The sequence below is a fragment of the Alosa pseudoharengus genome, unplaced genomic scaffold (genome assembly GCF_046254945.1).
Source record: "Alosa pseudoharengus isolate Yale_2024_CS ecotype anadromous, Long Island Sound unplaced genomic scaffold, YU_APseudo_1.1 YU_APseudo_1.1_scf_1, whole genome shotgun sequence".
Classification (NCBI taxonomy): Eukaryota; Metazoa; Chordata; class Actinopteri; order Clupeiformes; family Clupeidae; genus Alosa; species Alosa pseudoharengus.
The window spans coordinates 17,341,333-17,357,981 of record NW_027468564.1 but is presented as its reverse complement, the minus strand read 5'-3'; the positions used below and the strand labels follow the sequence as shown (position 1 = coordinate 17,357,981).

General features: G+C 41.5%; 2 protein-coding genes and 1 pseudogene across 2 annotated transcripts; all 3 read left to right on the top strand.

Annotated features, from left to right (window-relative positions):
* The window catches only part of LOC143100718 (uncharacterized), a 164,585-nt pseudogene extending 155,550 nt beyond the window's left edge, over positions 1 to 9,035 (top strand).
* Positions 9,036 to 9,067: 32 nt separating this feature from the next.
* LOC143122191 (uncharacterized) lies at positions 9,068 to 11,619 on the top strand. Its single transcript, XM_076283052.1, has 2 exons — positions 9,068 to 9,544; positions 9,660 to 11,619. The coding sequence occupies exons 1-2, from the start codon at positions 9,289 to 9,291 to the stop codon at positions 10,961 to 10,963; spliced, it is 1,560 nt and encodes a 519-aa protein (XP_076139167.1). The 5' UTR covers positions 9,068 to 9,288; the 3' UTR covers positions 10,964 to 11,619.
* LOC143122201 (uncharacterized) lies at positions 11,584 to 15,621 on the top strand. The gene is made up of 3 exons (XM_076283061.1): positions 11,584 to 11,638; positions 14,256 to 14,522; positions 14,654 to 15,621. Exons 2-3 carry the CDS (start codon positions 14,270 to 14,272, stop codon positions 15,619 to 15,621), a joined length of 1,221 nt encoding a protein of 406 aa, XP_076139176.1. The 5' UTR covers positions 11,584 to 11,638; positions 14,256 to 14,269.
* The last annotated feature ends 1,028 nt before the right edge of the window (positions 15,622 to 16,649 follow it).

Below are 16,649 nucleotides of genomic sequence, written 5' to 3'. Positions count from 1 at the left end.
TATATAAAATATTAAGAAGAGCTCTTTTTTTTCGAGTTAAATCGAAACAATGTCTTCTATTGCTCGTGCACTGATAGCCCTACTGGTAGGCAATTATTACATGGCAGTGTTTGCAGTGAACTAACGTTGTTGTTTTTTAAACTATAAAATGGTCCAACGCCACACTTCACCGTGAACTCTTCATAAATCAATACGGAAACTCGTAGGTAACTGAGTAGCCTAGCATCAAATATTGTCCCCGGGTGGTATAATGTTTAATTGCTCTCACACAGTGAAATGTATTGCTTCAAGACACACTATGTAACGCAACCTGCAGTAGTTTAATCAACAACAAATTAACGTGATCGAAGAAAATCTTAATGATCAACTATTGATCGTCGATTAATCATGCCCATCCATAATGGACGCTTTCTTTGTTCATTAACAACAATCTTCTCCTTCTCCCCCATTCTTCATTTCAACCCCCCCCCCCCCGTCTGCAAGTGGCCACGCCCATTTGATACATTATCATTCTAAATTGGATCATGAACATTTCTGAGCTCTTGTGTTTAGAGGTGGACAAGAGGATCCTCTAAACACAGAACATTTATTTGCAATTGTTTGCTTTTTAATCTTTAAATTGATATAATATTTCACTGATTTTTTTCTCCCATCATAGATCTGGTGGACTTACATCATAGATAGGAGTCTGACATGTCAGGATTTACTGAATCAATACCACTGCCCATGCCAGTGAAAGAGATAAAAGAAGAGTTTGATGATTTCCTTCAAGAGTATCTGTTTGCAGTTCAGAAAGTAAAAGAAAACCCTGAACTGGATAATGACTGCAAGACTGAAACACACACATCAACCTTTAACTGTGAAGAACAGCTGCCTCCACTAATGGAAATAATCAAAGAGGAAGACTCTAATTTCAGAGAAGATGTTCAGAAATACTCCTACCCTACAGGTAAGTGGCTAATTTGTTTTGTTTTTTTATAGTGTGAATTTTATATAAAAAAGTTGAATTAACATTAATAATTAGTGTTTCTCTTTTTTTTTCTTCTATAAATCATCAATAAATCAACACAGATGAGATGAAACATACTGCGGGAAAGACCCATCATTGTACTGAGTGTGGAAAAACTTTCTGTAGGAAGAGTAATCTCAAGTCACACCTGAAGATCCACACAGGAGAAAAGCCACATCAGTGTACTGCATGTGGGAAGGCCTTTAGTCGATCTTATCATCTCCAGGAACACCTGAAGATCCACACAGGAGAAAAGCCACATCCGTGTACTACATGTGGGAAGAGTTTCAGGACTAGGGGAGAGTTCAACACCCATCAGCGCACACATACAGGAGAAAAGCCGTATCAGTGCTCTGACTGTAGAAAGGCCTTTAGTCAAAGGTCTAATCTAATACAACACCTGAAGATCCACACTGGAGAAAAGCCTTATCAGTGTAATACATGTGGAAAGAGTTTTAAAAGTAAAGCAGAGGTAACCTCCCATCAACGCACACATACAAGAGAAAAGCCGTATCAGTGTGCTACATGTGGAAAGAGTTTCAAGAGTAGAGCAGCGGTGAACATCCATCAGCGCACACATACAGGAGAAAAGCCGTATCAGTGCTCTAACTGTGGAAAGGCCTTTAGGCAACTCTCATCTCTCCAGCGACACCAGACAATACATACAGGAGAAAAGCTGCATCAGTGCTCTGACTGTGAAAAGGCCTTTAGTCAAAAGTCTCATCTAAAGGAACACCAGATGATCCATATAGGAGAAAAGCCGTACCAGTGCTCTGACTGTGGAAAGGCCTTTAGTTTTGTCTCTGGTCTCCGGAAACACCAGAGGATCCACACAGGAGAAAAGCCGTATCAGTGCTCTGACTGTGGAAAGGCCTTTAGTTTTGTCTCTGGTCTCCGGAAACACCAGAGGATCCACACAGGAGAAAAGCCGTATCAGTGCTCTGACTGTGGGAAGAGTTTCAAGACCAAAGCAGAAGTCAACACCCATCAGCGTACGCATACAGGAGAAAAGCCGTATCAGTGCTCTGACTGTGGGAAGGCCTTTAGTCACAGATCTAATCTAACAAAACACCTGAAGGAGAAACACACAGGACACACAGGAGAAAAGCTGCATCAGTGCTCTGACTGTGAAAAGGCTTTTGGCCGAAGGGCTCATCTAAAGGAGCACCAGAGGATCCACACAGGAGAAAAGCCATATCAGTGCTCTGACTGTGGAAAGGCCTTTAGATGTGTCTCTCGTCTTCGGAAACACCAGAGGATCCACACAGGAGAAAAGCTGTATCAGTGCACTGACTGTGGAAAGGCCTTTAGTCAAAGGTCTTATCTAAAGGAACACCAGAGGATTCACACAGGGAAAAAGCCTTATCAGTGCTCTGACTGTGAAAAGGCCTTTAGTTTTGTCTCTCGTCTCCGGAAACACCAGAGGATCCACACAGGAGAAAAGCCGTATCAGTGCTCTGACTGTGAAAAGGCCTTTAGTCAAATGTATTATCTAAAGGACCACCAGAAGATCCACACAGGAGAAAAGCCGTATCAGTGCTCTGACTGTGAAAAAGCCTTTAGTCAAAGGTCTTATCTAAAGGAACACCAGAAGATTCACACAGGAGAAAAGCCGTATCAGTGCTCTGACTGTGAAAAAGCCTTTAGTCAAAGGTCTTATCTAAAGAAACACCAGAGGATCCACACAGGAGAAAAGCCGTATCAGTGCTCTGACTGTGAAAAAGCCTTTAGTCAAAGGTCTTATCTAAAGAAACACCAGAAGATCCACACAGGAGAAAAGCCGTATCAGTGCTCTGACTGCGAAAAAGCCTTTAGTCAAATGTCTTATCTAAAGAAACACCAGAGGATCCACACCGGAGAAAAGCTGTATCAGTGCTCTGTGGAAAGGCCTTTAGTCAAAGAGCTGGTCTAATACAACACCAGAAGGTCCACACAGGAGAAAAGACATATCCAGAGGTGGACAGAGTACACAGCTTCATTACTTGAGTAAAAGTACAGATACCCTTTGCTAAATTTTACTCAAGTACAAGTAAAAGTACAACAGGCAGATGTCTACTTAAGTAAAAGTACTGAAGTACTTGTTTTTAAAAGTACTTGAGTATCAAGAGTACAAGAGTAGCTTACATTTTCTAAATATTGCATTACTACTGCCACAGTGCTTACATTTATGTACAGAAACGTCCAACATGGAGTTATGAAAAATGTTAATGTTAATACCTTGGACAATTTAAAATGAATTAGAAGTAAAATCAAGTCATTTTCATCTTTTTACCATGTTGCCAGGGATGGGCAGTATTTCTAATGCATGTATTTAAAATACGTATTTCAAATACAAAATACTATTTTGTAATTGAAACACTTGAAGCGAAAAAACTATCATTAACTTGTTCAGAAAATTGAAATAGTCTGGCGAGGTGGGGCCACAGGTTGGCACATTCCCGGGATGGACCTGCTGCGTCTTCATCTATTGTTTCGTCTCTTATCTAAATCTGACCATGGAGTTGACTTTGGCGGAAAGCTGAAGATGATTGCTGATAGGCTGTCCCAATCAGTGGCGCCTGCACAATCAAATCACGTTTGAGAGGGAAACAACAAATTGAGGGTTTCCGGGATTTTTCTTTTTTTCCTCTTTTTTAGAAGTAGTAACCGGTACTCACGGTTATGGATAGAAATGTAGTGGAGTAAAGAGTACAATATTTGCCTCAAATGTATTTTAGTAAAGTCATGAGTACTCCCCAAAAATGATACTCGAGTAAAGTACAGATCTCTCAAAATTGTACTTAAGTACTGTACTCAAGTAAATGTACTCCGTTACTGTCCGGCTCTGGACATATCTGTGTATTAAGTGTGGAAAGAGGTTCAGGCAGCGCTCAACTCTTAAGACTCAGAGGGTTCACACTATATTAGAAAAACTGATTTGACTATTTTAATGAATGGGATTCTCATCCCAATTTAATGAGGGATTCTGAACACTTGCACACCGTTGCAGTGAGTGCCACTGATACATTTGCCACAGCTCCTGCAACGCCAAATGGGCATACATCTCGATCAGTAGGGTTTTTAGACACTGCTGCATGAGAAATTCAGTAAAAGGTCTCAAGATAGATATGGGAAGATAATGAAAAATACAAGGTTTTTCGCGTATGACTGCAGAATGACCCAGGCTGAATGCATGAGCTGTTAATCTAAATGGCAGAAACTGTAAATAAAGGGCCAAACTGACATGTCGCATTTCCTATATTTTCCGATAGTGTCTAGTGCTAATGATAAACTCCAGCAACGGAGACGTATAGTGCTTTGGATCATGTAGGCTAGACCTACTCTAAGGGGAGATGGAATCGCCCTTTAGTGAGCGCAACACAGCACGGGTCTTAACCTGCTTTATCCAGAGGGAGACATTGGAAGCAGTGACAAAAAGCCTATCATGGACCTGGCTGGGAAATGCGACAGTTGTGGAGTCGGCATTCGTAGGCTATAGCCTGTCGCTGCAAGTACTTCTCCAAACTCAAAAACAGTAGACTAAAAGTGGCAATAAAAGTGGACTTTCAGAGCAGCACAAAATACTAAAAGCCATGCTGAGTGTCCTGTTCGCTCCTAAACTTTCCATCACAGTTGGTGCATCTACCGAGCCACTTCGTAAATGTGTTAGAATTTGTTCTGTACTTTAAAGAACATTTTGAGGGATCATATAGCCTATGTGCAATGTTGTGATATTATCAGTATGTGTAATTTGCTTTTGAGCAGGATCTTACAAGAACATTTCGAAATGAATGGAAAGACACAGCGAAGCCTAGTGTAGCCTATGCTTGCTAGTGCTGAGTCTGTTATAGCCTATTTACTTGTATTGTAGCCTATGCAATGGTATTAAAATTATATTATTCTAAACGTTGTGTGCTAGTCTATTCAATGCTATGGACTCTTTCAAGAGAGTTCCATTATCAGCATCATAGTTGGCCCCACAAGACTTCCTTTTTAACATTCCATATGTTATCTTAATGCAGAGGAAGTAGATTGGGGCCCAAATAGAATGTTCAAGCATTGTTTGTGTTTACCTTGTTGAAAGGGTCTATAGGCTATGACCCAAGGGCATAGGTTTGCTCTCAGCTTTGGTGGGGACCAGTGGCAGAACAAGTCAGAGCCGGGGGCGGGGCACATGACCGGGCCCTTTATTAAACTCATCATAACATCATTTTACAACATAGGCTACACATGCCCGCAACAGCGGGTCTTACAAGCGTCAGCGCCACGGAGAGCAACTATGTAATTTTGAAGTCCATCGAACGTACATGAAGTGTAACCAAGAGAACAACAAAAGCATTAGGCTACATGACCCCTAATAATAAAACGACAATAATACGCAGAACTATTTGAAGGGCATACGACGAGCCTTGGCTCCACAAACTCGTCCACGATGCTCTGTGTAGGCCTATGTCCATTTTCTTTGCTCTCTCATTCTCTATGGACAACATGGCAAGTCCACTCAGTCTCTCCTGTCCCACTGTGCTCCTCAAGTGGTTTTTAATGGTACTTGGAGAATGAGCGCTCAGAGGTTGCAACGGGGACGGGAAGAGTCAGAAATAAAATTAGGGCGGTGCAAATCTCACTGAATGCAGAAGTTACTGCTGGGTGGTTGCATTGGCGGAGCGAGGGGGTGGCTTCGGGGGCTCAAGCCCCGAATCTCTTTTTAAAAGCCCCGAATCTTTTTTGTATGTGTTTTCAATTTTCAACGATTTCTAATTTAACTTCCCCTCGGTTTCTCTATAAATGTTACAAAATGTAGCCTAGGCCTACTATTAGGCTACTGAGCAAATATCCCTTACTTTCAAAGCCCAATATTGACAGATAATCTGATTTCCCACACGATGAGTTTAGGCAATGCCAGAGCCGAGATGTAGCGGTTTACGTCATAAACCTGGCGGGAAAGTTCAGAGCGGCGCAGTCAGTTTAAACAGCAAGCCGGTAAGAAAAACTATTGTCAAGACATTAGGCAATTAGCTACTGTACCCCGGAATACAAAAATAAACTTCAGAAAGACAAAAAGTGTGTTGTTCTGTATTCTGTAGTCTCAATGACCGAATCAGTAGATATACCTGTTGTCAGTTGAGTTCGTTCACTTAATTTATTGTAGGCTAGTAGCCTAGGCAAAATATGAAACGGAGATGTAATGTACCGGCGGTTGATTTTGAACTTGCATGTTTCATGCATTTTAGGGCAAAAAATACCATGGGATTGATGTGTTCTCCATTTGAGGAACGTAATCAATTGCGGACGTGCACAGACAGCTCAGACACAGAGCGCATAGGCCTAGGTTAGGCTACTTTCACTTTCTAGAGCGCATTCATTAGGCTACGTAAAAGATGCTTCATACTAAAACAACGATCAAACATCAAATACTTACTCCAATTAGAAAATCGAAACCAAAATCATGTAAGTTTAAGTGTTCTCTCATTGACGCCTGTAGGAGACAATATCGTTGATCCAATTTTGTAAATTTGCAAGTCGTAAAGTTCAATATGAGAGTTAAAATAAAGCCAGTCATACAGCAGAACATTTTATTCAATATTTTACACCTACTAAATCATCAAAGTAAATTTCAAAACTTTTCAGCAACCGTGAGTCATAACTCGTCCTGACTGGGGCAACCTATAAGCCTAATACGTCCCACTCTGATGAAAATGATTGAAAAGAAACCGTTTGCATGATCTTAGCTCCTCCGGCCTTGTGCCGTGGGAGAGGCCCGTCCCACCTTACGGAGGGGCGCCCTCGGGCCGGGGGCGTGCCGCACCCCCTCAAGCTCCGCCCCTGGTGGGGACACATCCACAACTCCTGTTATCACGATACCAACATTATTGTTTCAATACCAATAGCAAGTAAAGAATCTCAATTTCAATATTATTGCAATTTTTTTTTTTAATTTGATTTGATTTGTGAGATCATTCACATCAGTGGCAATCATAATATGTTCTATGTCATTAGATAAAATAAATGTTCAAAAAACTAACAAGTCAAAGAAAATCTTTCTGGGATGAGATCATAGAACAGATAAGTGTTCTTTGCATTGTGCAGGCTACATTCACAAATACATTAGCCTACATAAACAGAATATAGGAACAGGGAAATGTCTCAGATCCATTGTTTATTGCGACTGCAAGATTGGTAGCCCAATTAGCCTAACAGTCAGTGATGGTGACTTAAGGCCAATGTGACTGTCCGTGCGGCACACCCTTATTCAACATGACTCCTAACTTTGGTTGAAAGATTACAGAAGCTAGGTTAGCTGTGACAATATCCTGGGTAATGTCCTAACAGCTAATGCTATTTTACACAGTAAAATCCGCATTTGAAAGCCTGGTCACCAGTTGTAGTTTGTATGGCTAATTGTTTTGCCTAGACTGCAATGAAAAAGCTTCGTATTTTTGGGTGGCATAGCTGATCTACAAACCACAAAAAGGGGCAAACATGTACATGCTGAAGGGCAAAGGGAGCATCACAATGTTTTACTCTGGCCTTTTTTGGGATAGGCAATGTATTGGCAGACAGCCCTAACTTACCATTGTCGTTGACACACCCGCTCGCTTGACTGCCGGTGCAAACAAGTAGCCTACAGTAGCCTGTGCTTTGACACTCTCCGTGCGTGTAGGCCTACTGTAGCGTGCATGTCAGATAACCCTTCCCTCTCCCCCTCTGTTTTTCAGCAAATCATATGACGACGTTTCACTGTTGTGCTGGCTGTCGGAATGATCAGCAGCACAAATAAGTTCGCTAAAATATTGGTGGGGACAATTTTGTCATCTTAAAATATTGATTAGGACTAGTCCTTAGCGTCCCACCCTAAATCTACGCCCATGCTATGACTGCTATGTTCTTGCTCTATTTCCCCCCTTGATCATATTCATTGTTATCCAAAAGGCTCGAAGGATGCCCCTTTATTATATGGCAATTTTGGAAAAATATCAAATAAAAGTGAGGTGAGGTGCCCCCCCTGTCAGTGCTCATAGCCCCCCCCCCACCCGTTGCTCTCTGGCACCGACGCTGCTTTTCTGCATCCAGACCATAGCGTTGTGTAGGTCCTCCTGTATAGGTTATCAGATAGAACAATCACTGGCTAACCCACTTTAAACTACTTTAGCAAAGTCCTTGGCTGCAGGTTGTGAGCAACAGGGAAACGCAAGATACAATTGCAGTCCAATGAGATGCAGCTTTATTCTCTGCGATCATGCATGTTTAAACGATGTTGTGGAACAAAAAAGTTCGCCGACCTTGCGACTCGAACGCCTTCAGCTGCGATGTGTGCCGTCGTAACATAACAGTTATGCTATAAATAAGTAAATATCGGGCTAAGTTACAGCTGACAATAATGACCGATCTTTACTTAATGCAATTGAGTCTATTAGATATGGGTCCACAACGATTAAGTTTATCTACTCTTGATATTGACGAGATGAAGCCGTTAGGCTACTGTGCTCTGCTCAGGTCAAATCTACGTGCTACAGGCGATTGTCACATAGAATAGCCTATAGAACTGGAATGTCATATCAACAATATGGCCGCGGCGGTGTTAGTGGATAAGCCCTATATAAAATATTAAGAAGAGCTCTTTTTTTCAAGTTAAATCGAAACAATGTCTTCTATTGCTCGTGCACTAATAGCCCTACTGGTAGGCAATTATTACATGGCAGTGTTTGCAGTGAACTAACGTTATAGTTTTTTAAACCATAAAATGGTCCAACGCAACACTTCACCGCGAACTCAAACATAGATCAATGCGGAAACTCGTAGGTAACTGAGTAGTCTAGCATCCAATATTGTCCCAGGGTGGTATAATGTTTAATTGCTGCCACACAGTGAAATTAATTTCATTGCTTCAAAACACTATGTAACGCAACCTGCATTAGTTTAATCGACAACAAATTAATGTGATCGAAGAACATTTTAATGATCAACTATTGATCGTCGATTAATCATGCATATCCCAAATGGAAGCTTTCTTTGTTCATTACCCACAATCTTCTTCTCCCCCATCCTTCACCCCAATATCATTCTGAATTGCATCATAAAGGCCCCTGTCACTGTTTGGTTAAAGTAACACAATGGATCAGAGAGAAAACGCATTATATAAACACCAGAGTGGAGTCAGATTTCTGAGCTCTCGTGTTTAGAGATGGACAAGAGGATGCTGTAAACATAGAACATTTATTTGCAATTGTTTGCTTTTTAATGTTTCAATTGATAATAATATTTGACTAAATTTTTCTCCCATCATAGATCTGGAGTCTGACATGTCAGGATTTACTGAATCAATACCACTGCCCATGCCAGTGAAAGAGATAAAAGAAGAGTTTGATGATTTCCTTCAAGAGTATCTGTTTGCAGTTCAGAAAGTAAAAGAAAACCCTGAACTGGATAATGACTGCAAGACTGAAACACACACATCAACCTTTAACTGTGAAGAACAGCTGCCTCCACTAATGGAAATAATCAAAGAGGAAGACTCTAATTTCAGAGAAGATGTTCAGAAATACTCCTACCCTACAGGTAAGTGGCTAATTTGTTTTGTTTTTTTATAGTGTGAATCTTATATAAAAAAGTTGAATTAACGTTAATAATTAGTGTTTCTCTCTTTTTCTCCCATAAATCATCAATAAATAAGAAACAGATGAGATGAGACATACTGCGGGAAAGACCCATCATTGTACTGAGTGTGGAAAGGCCTTCTGCAGGAAGAGTCATCTTCAGTCCCACCAGAAGATCCACACAGGAGAAAAGCCGTATCAGTGTACTACATGTGGGAAGAGTTTCAGGACTAGGGGAGAGGTCAACACCCACCAGCGCACACATACAGGAGAAAAGCCGCATCAGTGCTCTGACTGTGGAAAGGCCTTTGGGCAAAGGTCTCATCTATTACAACACCAGAAGATCCACACAGGAGAAAAGCCACATCAGTGTAATACATGTGGAAAGAGTTTTAAAAGTAGAGCAGAGGTCAACTCCCATCAGCGCACACATACAATAGTAAAGCCGTATCAGTGTGCTACATGTGGAAAGAGTTTCAAGAGTAGAGCAGCGGTGAACATCCATCAGCGCACACATACAGGAGAAAAGCCGTATCAGTGCTCTAACTGTGGAAAGGCCTTTAGTCAAATCTCATCTCTCCAGCAACACCAGACGATCCATACAGGAGAAAAGCCGTATCAGTGCTCTGACTGTGGAAAGAGATTCAGGACTAGGTCACAGGCCAACATCCATCAGCGCACACATACAGGAGAAAGGCCTCATCAGTGCTCTGACTGTGGAAAGAGTTTCAAGACTAGGTCACTGGTCAACACCCATCAGCGCACACATACGGGAGAAAAGCCATATCAGTGTACTACATGTGGGAAGAGATTCAACACTAAGGCAGAGGTCAAAATCCATCAGCGCACACATACAGGAGAAAAGCCGTATCAGTGCTCTGACTGTGGGAAGGCCTTTAGTCACAGAGGTAATCTAACAAAACACCTGAAGGAGAAATACACAGGACAAACTGGAGAAAAGCCGTATCAGTGCTCTGACTGTGGGAAGGCCTTTGGTCGAAGCTCTCATCTAAAGGAACACCAGATTATCCACTCAGGAGAAAAGCCACATAAGTGCTCTGACTGTGGAAAGGCCTTTAGTTTTGTCTCTCGTCTCCGGAAACACCAGAGGATCCACACAGGAGAGAAGCCGTATCAGTGTACTAACTGTGAAAAGGCCTTTAGTCAAAGGTCTTATCTAAAGGAACACCAGAAGATTCACACAGGAGAAAAGCCGTATCAGTGCTCTGACTGTGGAAAGGCCTTTAGTCAAAGAGCTGGTCTAATACAACACCAGAAGGTCCACACAGGAGAAAAGTCATATCTGTGCATTAAATGTGGAAAGAGGTTCAGACAGCGCTCAACTCTTAATACCCATCAGAGAGTTCACACTATGAGTTAAATATTAGCGAAACTGATTTGACTATTTTAATGAATTTCAAAGTAAAGGTTTACCAAAGCCTGCATCCGCACACAAAATGAAAATCCATATTGTTGTTTTCGGTTTGGGAAGCCTGTTGGGAAGCAACTGTTTAATCCTCTTAGTTATATTCTTGTTGTATAATTAACTGAATGAATCTAAGGCCCAATCAGAATATACAGAGAAAGACCTCATGAGATCAGACATACTGGATATCCTATAACAAAATTGTAAGTTTCAAAAACACTTGTAACTAATAATGTTTATTATTTTACCTGAAATGGCTTGTTCAGACAAACATTTACAAAAAAGTAATGTTGAATAAATGTCTTATATTGTGGTGCAAATGATAATGCCTTTTGTGATGTCTACAATTCTCTTCCTGGTTGAGGCCTGCACTTGTTTTATAGACATCATGCATCCTCTTAACCTGACTTCTCACCAGATGAATTTTCAACCACTCACATCGAAGCCAACCCGTGACGCTGAGAACAGTCTCACAGTCGCTTCTATGCTATGTCACATCTATGAAACTCCCACCCTGCATCCTGATTGGCTCTACCATAAAATCTGGTGCCGAAATCACTCTGAACGGAAGCGATCCCATATGGATGTGAGTGGAGCTAGGCGGAACGAAATTCATCTGGCGAGAGTCAGGTTAGCATCCTCTATCAACTTGTGTTCAAAAATACACATTTGTATTCACCCAAGTCTTGAGGACTTTATCAACTCATGCTACGACCAAAACATACCGCACGGATTCTGTACCAAGAACACACCAAAAAGAGCATGCAGCGAACGATCCAGCTCTGAATCTCCACCACCCAAATGCTGTGCCGAATAGGGGTGGGAATCGGCAAAAATGTGCCGATTCAGTAGTATTGCGATATTTGGGCCACGATTCAATATTATTGCGATTCTTAAGATATTGCGATACAGCAAGTATTGCGATTCAATTCTGTGATATACTGCGATTTATGTCCCCCATATTATTCAAAGGCATTACAAAAAATTAGGGGAAATAAGACTGCTCAGCTCACTTGAAATGTCACATTTATTATCTTCTACACATTAAGTTAAGTGCGAAAACATTCAGGACACAGGACCTTATTACAGGACGGGACATATTTTCTCTCTGAATAATAATAATAATAATAAGATTTATTTGTATAGCACCTTTCATACACAGAATGCAGCTTAAAGTGTTTTACATTTGGAGCATGTAACACAATAATAGTCAGTCAGTCATTATCAATCACTTTCACTTTTCTTCATTGCTGTGGTCGTTTATGATCCAATCAGCAACATATCAGAAATATAGAAAATAACATGTAACACAGTTAGGAGACCTCTCACATGAATGGTGCGCTCCCAGCACATAACTTAAAATTATTTAAATACTATAGAGTAACATAAAGCAGACCACCGGGGGTACGCGTACCACAGTTTGGGAATCCCTGCTATAGAGTAACATAAAGCAGACATAATAGAACATAAAGCTGAGAGTGGAGAAGCCTCCTAGTATCTCTTCACTTCTCTTCAGCTTGGGAAAATGCTGACTTTTGTGGGGCTGTGGTGGTAGAAAATGTTTCTCCCCAGTAAATCAGCCAACGCAGATCTTCTTTTAGGTTGTGGCTCTTCAAGCTCCTCAAGATCCTGTCCATCCATCTCCACTGCAGAGGCGCTGCTGGTCTCTTGCCTAATAGTGGGCTGTAGAGAAATATTAGAAAAATGTTAAAAGAAAATACATATATCTCAGGTTTGAAATAGCTGTGGAATGCTCAATGCAATTGCTGATTTTGCATTAAAACAGGTATAAGAAAAATAATGCTAACCACTAACCAGTAGGCCTATTGAGTTTAATCACCAGATGAACATAGGAACATTTTAAAATAAGATCTATTTAAACAATGTAATAAACTAGTAAAGCCTACCTAAAGGCTGGCTACCTCCGCAACCAGTGTGGAATAAATGTCACTGATGTCATCTGTGGACTTATTGCCTGTTTGATGTCCCTCACAATTGGTCTGTCCCCCATTGTCTCTTGTGTGTCATTTAGCAATTTTGCCTGCACTGGAGCAATGATAGACAAAGTGGGATTCTTCTCCTCTGAAACAATTTTTGTGGCTACTAACATCGGTCGAAGTGCCTGCATTATGTCCTCAGTGTCTGTTATGTCATTTTCGTTGAGGGTGCAGATATCACTGCCTGACCTCAGGGGACAGCAGAGCAGCACAGATCGCTGGTTGCTGTTCCAAGAAACGTTCAAGCATTTCGTACCCACTGTTCCAACGGGTCACAACATTGGTCTTGAGCTTATGAGTGGGGAGGCCCAGAAGCTTTTGTTTTTGCTCCAACATGGAGTTGGCGATTGTACAGCGGTGGAAAAAAGTGGTTATGCGCCGGACTCTTCCTAGTATCCTGGCGACAGCAGGCAGTTTTAGTGCGGGCTGTGAGGCGAGGTTGAGGGTATGGGCAAAACATTTCACATGAAGGTAGTCCCCCACCTGCGCAGCCACAGCCATGTTGGACGGATTATCCTTAACCAAAACAATCTGTTTGTTTGCGATACCCCACTCTTCGGTTGCCGTTTTCAGCACCTCAGCCACATTTCATTTTCCGTTGGTCTTATTACACTTTCTACCTTGAGAGGAGACAAGTTTTAAATAGGAAAATTACTGGAAATCTTAGTCACTTTTAAACGTGATGCTAGCAAGTGAGAAGCTAATGGACTAGTCAGATTCAATGATCTATACTAGGCTGGAGCTAAAACTGGTATCACCATGAAAATGCACTGTACTGTTCTTCCAAAGCATTCTTATTATTAAACTTCTTCTTCTAACACACTTAATGCCGCTTTAACCGTTTAACATAGAAACTTCATTCAAACTATGTTACATAGGTCTTACCTTTGCTCTAAACATACACACCTACAAAAATAGGTATGGAAGCTTTCTTGCTTAATTACACACAACCCCCCTCCTTCTCCCCCCACCTTTCATTTCACACCTCCACCTACCCTCGTTTGTGGAGTGTCTGCAAGTGCATCTGTGGCCAATCCCATTGGATGCTCTATCATTCTAATTTACATCATAAAGGTTCCTGTCACTGATTGGTTAGATTGACCCAATGGGTCAGAGAGAAAAAGCATTATATAAACATCAGAGTGGAGTCAGAATTCTGAACTCCCGTGTTTAGAGGTGGACAAGAGGATGCTCTTTACACTTGTTTGATTATTCAATTGATAGTTGACTGGATTTCTCTCATATCACAGAACTTGAGGCTGAAATGTCAGGATTTACTGAACCAACACTGGTGCCCATGCCAGTGAAGAAGATAAAAGAAGAAGAGTTTGATGATTTCCTTCAAGAGTACCTGTTTGCAGTTCAGAAAGAAAAAGAAAACCCTGGACTGGATCATGACTACAAGTCTGAAACATTCCTATCAACAACCTTAAACTGGGAAGACAAAAAGTCCCCATTGATGAAAATAAACCAGGAGGAAGACTCTGAAATTATTCAGAAAGACTTGTCTCCTACAAGTAAGTTGCTAATTTATTGTTTGTATTGTGTAAATGTTGACGTGAAACACATCATTGGAATAATAATAATACTTAGTGTTTTATTTTCCCCACCTTTCTTCCCTTATAAATCATCACCAAAATCAATACAGATGAGATGAGACATGCTGAGATTAAGGCACATCTTTGTACTGAGTGTGGAAAAGCCTTTTCTAAGATGAATCTTCTAAAGTCACACCTGAGGATCCACACAGGAGAAAAGCCGTATCAGTGCTCTGACTGTGGTAAGGCCTTTAGTCAAAGTTCTCATCTAATGAAACACCAGAAGATCCACACAGGAGAAAAGTTTCATCAGTGCTCTGACTGTGGAAAGGCCTTTAGTCAAAAATATACTCTTGAGGAACACCAGAGGATCCACACAGGAGAAAAGCCATATCAGTGCTCTGACTGTGGTAAGGCCTTTAGTCAAAGTTCCCATCTAATGAAACACCAGAGGATCCACACAGGAGAAAAGCTGCATCAGTGCTCTGACTGTGGAAAGGCGTTTGGTGATGCGTCAGCCCTCCAGACACACCAGAGGATCCACACAGGAGAAAAGCCGTATCAGTGCACTGACTGTGGAAAGGCCTTTAGTCAAATATCTAACCTCAAGGTACACCAGAGGATCCACACAGGAGAAAAGCCGTATCAGTGCACTGACTGTGGAAAGGCCTTTAGTCAAATATCTAATATCAAGGCACACCAGAGGATCCACAAGGAACAGCAGAGGATCCAAACAGGAGAAAACCCATATCAGTGCTCTGACTGTGGACAGTCCTTTAGTCGAAAGGCTCATCTAAAGGAACACCGGAAGACCCACACAGGAGAAAAGCCGTATCAGTGCACTAACTGTGGGAAGAGTTTCAAGACCAAAGCAGACGTCAACACCCATCAGCGTACACATACAGGAGAAAAGCCTTATCAGTGCTCTGACTGTGGAAAGGCCTTTAGTCAAATATCTAATCTCAAGGTACACCAGAGGATCCACACAGGAGAAAAGCCGTATCAGTGCTCTGACTGTGGAATGGCCTTTGGTGATACATCAACCCTCCTGAAACACCAGATGATCCACACAGAATAGTTTTTAACTAGTGGTGTTGGTGGCTGGCCAGTAGGTGGCACTCTTCTCTGTGTCCAAAAGCCACCAAACAAATATCAATCCCAATGCCCTAATGTAGTGACAGGGACACTGTACTGCAGGAGATGTTTTCCTTTGCATGAATGTTAAGTTGAGGTCCTGACTCACCATGGTTGTTAACGATCCCATGGCACTTATCGCAAAGAGTAGGTGGTTCCCTGATTTGCTTTATTTATGTACACATACATAAAGACACACACACACACATGCACACATACACACACACACACACACACAAAGACACGTACACACACACACTACACATGCACCTACACATACAAACACACCTACATACACACACACACACACAAAAAACACACACAAAACACATATACACAAAACAACCACACACACAATTACAAACACACAAAAAAGGAACAAAGTAGGAATTGAACACAATTTGACAAGCGTGACTTATTTTTGTGGAAAGAATGTGCTGGACTGGGCAGCGGTCATATTTTGTACCGCTCTGCGGTACATCTAGTTATAATTTGGATCGATGACCATTCCCATCTCATGCCCCATCATTCTAATTTGGATCCATGACCATTCCCATCTCTTGCCCCAACATTCTAATTTGCTTAATTTACTTGTTGCTCATTTTAGCCTGAATCAGACAAATTATATCACAACCGTGTCAAGCTACTAAGGTCTTTCTTGACCAGTGGCGTAACTATAGTAGGTGCAGCAAGTGCAATCGCAACAGGGCCCGTGACCTACCGGGGCCCGTTGCTACCCCCGCCCTGCCGACTTTTTTTTTTTTAGAACTTCACCATTAAGAATCAAACTATCAAATAAAAAACGGCTAAATCAAATTACCATCTTTCTTTGTCGTCATACTGTTTCGCCAGAGTATCTTTCTTTCTACTGAGATGCAGCAAGGATTTCTGGGTAGGCGATTTGTGTGGGTAAGTGATTTGTTGTGATTTTTTGAACGGATGGTGGCTGCACATTTCAGTCATCATTCCGAC

What these genes read in the sequence shown, in the direction of transcription:
- LOC143122201 (XM_076283061.1), top strand. Translation starts at nt 14,270, where the DNA reads ATGTCAGGATTTACTGAACCAACACTGGTGCCCATGCCAGTGAAGAAG. An exon ending in GAAAGACTTGTCTCCTACAA is followed by an intron (nt 14,523 to 14,653) that starts GTAAGTTGCTAA and finishes AAATCAATACAG; the next exon opens with ATGAGATGAGACATGCTGAG.
- LOC143122191 (XM_076283052.1), top strand. Translation starts at nt 9,289, where the DNA reads ATGTCAGGATTTACTGAATCAATACCACTGCCCATGCCAGTGAAAGAG. An exon ending in GAAATACTCCTACCCTACAG is followed by an intron (nt 9,545 to 9,659) that starts GTAAGTGGCTAA and finishes TCAATAAATAAG; the next exon opens with AAACAGATGAGATGAGACAT.